General features: G+C 44.1%; 1 protein-coding gene across 1 annotated transcript in view; it reads left to right on the top strand.

Moving 5' to 3' along the window:
* The window catches only part of TNFRSF13B (tumor necrosis factor receptor superfamily, member 13B), a 37,795-nt gene that overhangs the window by 13,999 nt on the left and 16,461 nt on the right, over positions 1 to 7,335 (top strand). Inside the window, exon 2 of the mRNA XM_011975295.1 lies at positions 4,476 to 4,613. Coding sequence (XP_011830685.1) covers positions 4,476 to 4,613 — 138 coding nt within the window. The remainder of the gene's footprint in view (positions 1 to 4,475; positions 4,614 to 7,335) is intronic.

Genomic DNA, 7,335 nt, shown 5'->3' with positions numbered 1-7,335 from the left:
CACGCCTGGCTAATTTTGTTTTTGTATTTTTAGTAGAGACGGGGTTTCACCGTGTTAGCCAGGATGGTCTTGATCTCCTGACCTTGTGATCCACCCGCCTCAACCTCCCAAAGTGCTGGGATTACAGGCGTCAGCCACTGCATCTGGCCCAATTTTTTTTTTACTAGCAGAGTTTAGTTCATTTACATTTAACATGATTACTGATAAAGATTTACTTCAGTCATTTATATATTTGTTTTATGTATGTCTTATATGTTTTTGTTTCTTCAATTACTTCATTTTTGTATTTTGTTGATTTTTTTTGTAGTGGGCCACTTTGAGTCCCCTTTTCTTTCTTTTTCTATACATATTTTAGTTATTGCGGATTACAATTAATATCTTAAACTTATGACACTCTAGTTTGAATAATATCAACTTAGTTTCAGTGGGTCATAAGAGCTTTGTTCCTGTATTTCCCTGCCTTTCCCTTTATATTGTTATTGTCACATATTGCATCTTTGTACATTCTATTGTCACTAACATAGGTTTGTAATCACTGTTTTACTCATTACCTATTAAATCATATAGGAAAAAAGTAGGAATTACAAACCATGCAAATGTAAAATAATTCTAGCTTTTATATTTATTTGTTTACCTTTATATTTACTTCACTTTTTCTTATGGCTTCAAGGTACCATCGAGAGTACTTTTATGTCAGCATGAAAGACTCCCTTTAGCATTTCTTGTAGTGCAGTCCTCAGATTTTGTTTATCTGGAAATGTCTTAATTTCTCCTTCATTATTGAAAGGTGATTTAAAAGTATATACAATTCCTGATTGACAGCTTATTATTTTCTTTCAGGACTTTAAATATATCATTACACTACCTTCTGGCTGGTTTCTTAGGAGAAATCAGCTGTTACCGTATTGAGGATCCTTTGTACACAAGAAGCTGCTTCTCTCTTGCTGCCTTTGCAATTCTGTCTGGCCTTGGGTTTCCTCAATTTTATTGTAACATGTCTTGGTGTGGGTTTCTTTGAGGTTTTCCTGCATCAAATTTATTGAGATTCCTGAATGAGTATATTCACATATTTTTTCAGATTTGGGATGTTTGGGGCCATTATTCCTTCAAATACTTTTTCTGCCGTTTTGTCTCTTCTCCTTCTGTAACTTCTATGAGCATATGTTAGTACATTTGGCTCTGTTCAATTTTCCTCAATCTTTTTTCATTCTTGTTACACAGACAATTACTTCAATTGTTTTCTCTAAAAATAAACTTAAAAGTTCACCGATCCCTTTTTCTGCTTGCTTAAATTTGCTGATAAACCCCGTCCATTAAGGTTCGTATTTCACTTTTTGGACTTTTCCATTCCAGAACTTCTGTATTTTTTTTAAAACTACTTTTAGAGCATTTTTAGGCTCACAGAAAAATTTAGCAAAAGCACAGAGAGTTCCCACATCCCTGTCCACATCCCCCGGCACAGCCTCCTCAACTATCAACATCCTAAACCAGAAGGTGCATTTGTTACAATCAGTGAGCTTACACTGACACATCATTATCATTTAAAGTCTGAAGTTTACATTGGGGTTCACTCTCAGTGTGGTACATGGCTTTGAACAAATGTACATGGACATGTGTCCACCATTGGAGTAGCTTACAGAGTAGCTTCACTGCCCTAAAAATCCTCTGTGCTCCACCTATTCATTCCTCCTGTCCTCCAACCCCTGGGAATCACTGATCTTTTTATTGTCTCCATAGTTTTTGACTTTTCCAGAATGTCATGGAGTTGAAATCATACAGTAGACTTTTTAGCTTTGTTTCTCTCACTTAGTAATATGCATTTAAGGTTACTCCATGTCTGTTAATGCCCTGATAGCTCATTTTTAAGTATTGAATAACAGTCCATTGTTTGAATATACCACACTTGATTCATACATTTACCGACTGAAGGACATTTTGGTTGCTTTCCAAGTTTTGGTTCCTTTTTTACCACTTCTGTCTCTTTACCACGCACTCATTGTGTTCATATAACATTTTCCTGACTTCCATTAGTTCTTTGTCTATGGTTTCCTTAAGCTCATTGAACATACTTAGCACAAATCTTGATTTCACACATTTGACTAGTAATCCCAATATATAGACTTTCCTGGAAATGGTTTCTGTCAGAGTCTGTATTTCCTGTAAATGTGGCAAAACTGCTGCTGCTTTGTATGCTTTGTAATTTTTTTTTTGAGACCTGGACATTTTGAGTGTTGTGTTGTGGTGACTGGAAATCTAACTTTACCAAACTCCTCAAGGATTCTGAACCTTGCCTGTTAAGGGCTGAAGCTATCTGTTTGCAACTTTTCCAAACTTTTAGTTTTAAGCTTTGTTTTTTCCCAACTTTAATTTGTATTTTTGCACAGTATGTATTCCTTGTTGTGTGTAGTCACTGAAGTTTCTGTTCTTTTATCTCTGCAGTCAACCAGTGACCTGACAAAGATTTCCTTAAATGCTTGGCTCCCAGACCAGAGAAGGATACTTTCTCTTTAAATCCTCTGGAAGCCACTTCAGTCTTTGGGGGTTGAAACAATGTCCTTTGTGCTGGCCCCTCAGTGGTCACAGGCGGTCATCAGCAATCAGAACCCACAACCCTAATATTTGGAGGACAAGGGTCCTTCTTGCTTATCCTGGCTCCAGCAAGCGGCACTGCTGTGGAATAGTAGCCACTACCATGTGATAGGCTGACATTCCTAAAATTTACCATCAAGCTCTCCCCTGGACAACTCCAGAATTCCCAAATAGTGACTTCAGATAGTGGCTGGCAGCTCCGTAGTCGTTTAGCAGGAGGCACAGATTCCCAGAGCTTGCCACTCTACTGCTTTCCTCCATATCACTCCTCACATCCCAGGATTGCTTTTGAGATGTCAGGACTTTGTAACTAACAGAGTTTTATGGCCTGCTTGTTCTCAAGAAGGTTTAAAAAAAAAAAAAAAAGAACAAATACATGTCTTGCAAAATGCTTTTAAACATTTTTTTTTGTTTTTTGTTTTTTGAGACAGAGTCTCGCTCTGTCACCCAGGCTGGAGCGCAGTGGCCCAATCTCGGCTCACTGCAAACTCCGCCTCCCGGGTTCACGCCATACTCCTGCCTCAGCCTCCCGAGTAGCTGGGACTACAGGTGCCCGCTACCACACCTGGCTAATTTTTTGTATTATTATTATTATTATTATTATTTTTAGTAAAGACGGGGTTTCACCATGTTAGCCAGGATGGTCTCGATCTCTTGACCTCGTGATCCGCCCGCCTCGGCCTCCCAAAGTGCTGGGATTACAGGCGTGAGCCACCATGCCCGGCCGCTTTTAAATATTTTTAAGGAGAAGTTATTGGGGGAAGCAATTGTCATGAAATCAGAAAAGGACAGAGAAGGTGATGCTTGCACACAGTGGAAGACTCACAGTAACACAAAACCAGACACACAGAGAACACCCACATGGATGAGTCTCAGGCACCACGTGGAGGGACAAAACCAGACATGGAAGTTCCAGAAGGGGCAATATTAACCTATGGGGGTAACAACAGAACAGTAGCTGCCTCTAGGAGTGGGCATTGGGTGGGAGGGGACCCCAGGGAGTCTTCAGGGGTGCAGGAAATATTCTACATCTCAATGTGGGCTGTAATGACACAGGTGCATACATACATCAAATGTCACCAAGCTGTATTCTTCAGCTTTTTGCACACCTTACACACACACACATCATTGTGGTTGTTTTATACTTTAGTTAAAAAAGAAAATGGAAAGGAAATTGACATTTCTTGGTTCTTGCTGTGTGCTAGGCACTGACTTGGTCTGCTTTTAAATAAATCATTCATTTCATGAGCACGTACTGTGTCCAAAGTACTGTCTAGGTTCTGAGGACTCAGCAATTAACAAGAAAAATTAGGCACAGCCCCTGCCAGATGGTGCTCACAGTTAGTGTAGGAGTCAGCATCAAATAAGGAAAGTGGCCACAGCAACAAGTAAAGGGCAGTGCGAGTGTGTAGAAGAAGGACTGCGTCCTAGTCTGGGGGCGAGTCAGAAAGCCTTCCCTTGGAGATCAGGTTAGACAGAGGTCTCAGTCTGAGAAGGAATAAGCAGCTGAGGGGCAGGGGCTGGGGAGAAGGGCACATCATAGGAGGGAACAGCATGTGCAAAGACCCTGTGGCAGGGAGAGGCGTGGCACATTAAGGAGGGCAGGGATTAGGGCCCAGCAGGGTACTGCTGATGTCAGAGAGCAGAGGGCCTGAAAACAACCATGTGCAGATGGGGAAACTGAGGCTGGAGAGGGGAGGTGGCTGCCCCAGGCCTCCAGCAAGTGCAGTGGGGGTTGGAAGCCAGCTTTGTCTGCCCTCTCTGCTCCTGAGACAGAAAGGTTGTCTGTAGGAATGTGGGCAGGAGAGGCTGTCTGGGTTCCCATCAGGGACAAGAGGCTGGGCTGTGGCCGCCTGCCAGCTGCCCTCACTCTCCTGGTCTCTCAGCTCCACAGGGCCTGTGGACAGGGGTGGCTATGAGATCCTGCCCCGAAGAGCAGTACTGGGATCCCCTGCTGGGCACCTGCATGTCCTGCAAAGCCATTTGCAACCATCAGAGCCAGCGCACCTGTGCAACCTTCTGCAGTGAGTTCTGGGGCCTGAGCCCAGGGGACAGTGCAATCACCCTCCTCCTTCCTCTCTGGAGCACCCTCTGGCCCCACAGTCAGGTGGCTGAGGAAAGGGTGGCAGGAGGAGATGTACAGTGCGGCACCTCTTACCCCTCCACCTTCCTGCTTTGGTCACACAACTTTCTTTCAGTGTCTCAAACATAGTACATTCTTTCCTGTCTCAGGTCCTTTGCACATGCTGTTCCCGTTGCCTGGAATGCATTCCCTCTATCATCTTCCCTCAGCTCCCTCCTACTCAACATTCAGGTCTTAGCCCAAACATCAGGGGTCTCCTCTGATCACCCAGTAGAACTAGGCCCTCTCCTGTCACTGTCTGTTGTTACATTCTTTTGAAACTTTTTATTACAGAACTTATCACACATGTACATAGACAGGATAGCACAATGACGCCCTCTGCACCCATCACCAGCTTCACAAATTGTTTAAATTCTGCCTTGTACTTTCCCAACCAATTTTTTTGGCTAGTGAATTTAATTTAATTTAATTTAATTTTTATTTTTTATTTTTTTTTTAGATGAAGTTTCGCTCTTTTTGCTCAGGCTGGAGTGCAATGGTGCGATCTTGGCTCACTGCAACCTCCGCCTCCCGGGTTCAAGTGATTCTCCCTCCTCAGCCTCCCGAGTAGCTGGGATTACAGGCATGTGCCACCATGCCCAGCTAATTTTGTATTTTTAGTAGAGATGAGTAGTAGCTGGGATTACAGGCATGTGCCACCATGCCCAGCTAATTTTGTATTTTTAGTGGAGATGGGGTTTCTCCATGTGACCTTAGGTGATCCACCCACCTCAGCCTCCCAAAGTGCTGGGATTACAGATGTGAGCCACTGCGCCCAGCCTGCCTTGTGTATTTTAAAGCACAGCCAAGATCTCATATAATTTTACCTGCAGATACTGGACCACGAAGACCTGTAAAACATAACCCAAATATCCTATCACTACCAGCAGTACTTTATTGACATCATCTAATACTCAGGCCATATTCAGTTTTCCCTGATTGTCTTGAAAACTATTCATTGCTTGCTGTTCTTTTTCATAACCTGTCCTTTTCCTTGATAGAACTTACCACGATTTGCTGTTTTGTTCTTTCGTGTGTATGTGTTTTATGTCTGAATCAACCACTAGGCTGGGAGCTCCCTGAGGGGAGGAACCATGTCTGACTTGAGCCTCACACAGTGCCTGACACATAGTAAGTCCTTCATGAATACTTGTTGAGGAGAACTCAGAGAGGATGAGTGACTTACCCAAGATCACCCAGTTTAAAACTGGAGATGTCATAGCGACATCCTGGTTTGAACCCAGGACTCCCACTCCTAAATCATGACTGAACCACTACCCATTAATGAATTAGAATATTCATTGGTTCATCCCACAAACATAGATGGAGTGCTCCAGCCCCATGGAAACAGGAATCTGGCGTGGCCCTTCAAAGACAGTGTCATCTAATGGGAGAAATGACTATGTGTCAAGGTAGAAAGCTGCAGTTGGGAGAGACCACTTTCAGCTGAAGGGCTGGAGGGTGGGGAGGTGTCCCTACAGGAAGCACTCTCAGAGGCAGATTGTTAAGAGGCCACAGAATGGGGAAATCAGATGGATGTCTGGAAAAGAGGGCAGTATGTGCAGAGGTGCAGAGGTGGGAAACACAGTAGGGACGACCGAGTCCTGGGGTGGGGTGACGAGACAGGGTGTGAGGTCAGGCAGGGAGGGTCAGTGGTCTGGGGTGCTCAGGCACCACCTGCAACAGGGGAAGAGGTCACAGAAAGCCCCAAGGACACCAATGCTGGACTAACCCTATGTGACACAGAGTGGAGGTGTCAGTTTCTGTGCGGTTCAGGGGAGCCCTGGGCATAGGGCAGGGCCAGAACAGGGGAGGTCACTGGCCCCATGTGGGCCATCTGAGTTTTCCCCAAGGTCCCAATTCCGTGATCTTTTAGTTCCTTCCTTTACTCTGTCAAAGACACAAGAACGGATGTGTGTTTGCTTTGTGAAGAGGCTCAAATGAATATTCTACTCAAGCCTTCCATTAAGTGAGCATTTAGTATGCGCCAGGCACTGTGTTGGGTCCTACAACTCTGCCACCAACCCTAAGAAGAAGTCAGTACTGTTATTTTCCCTATGTTGGAAATGAGGAAACTGAGGCATGGAAAGGCTAAGACCACACTGCCTGCAAGTGGTACAGCCGGGGATGACCCCAATTGAAATTTGGTTCTGAAATTTGGGTTCTTATCCACTATCCTGCACTGCCTCTGAAATGTGTCCTTAAAATATATGTGTGAGCCACATTTTCACATAAATACCTTATTCTAAAGACAAACGAAACTTGCCTTTTTCACGTAAAAACTTTCATGTAGAAATATTCTGAGGCTAGACAGGTGCGGTGGTTCATGCCGCCTGTAATCCCAGTACTTTGGGAGGCCGAGGCAGGCAGATCACCTGAGGTCAGGAGTTCACGACCAGCCTGGCCAACATGGCGAAACCCCATCTCTACTAAAAATACAAAAATTAGCCGGGTGTTGTGATGGTCGCCTGTAATCCCAGCTACTACTCAGGAGGCTGAGGCAAGAGAATTTCTTTTTTTGTTTTTTTTGAGATGGAGTCTCGCTCTGTCGCCCAAACTGGAGTGCAGTGGCCGAATCTCAGCTCACTGCAAGCTCCGCCTTTCGGGTTCACGCCATTCTCCTG

This window comes from Mandrillus leucophaeus, unplaced genomic scaffold (genome assembly GCF_000951045.1).
Source record: "Mandrillus leucophaeus isolate KB7577 unplaced genomic scaffold, Mleu.le_1.0 Scaffold153, whole genome shotgun sequence".
Lineage (NCBI taxonomy): Eukaryota > Metazoa > Chordata > Mammalia > Primates > Cercopithecidae > Mandrillus > Mandrillus leucophaeus.
Note: the sequence above shows the minus strand (reverse complement) of the source record. Positions and strands in the feature narration are given on the sequence as shown.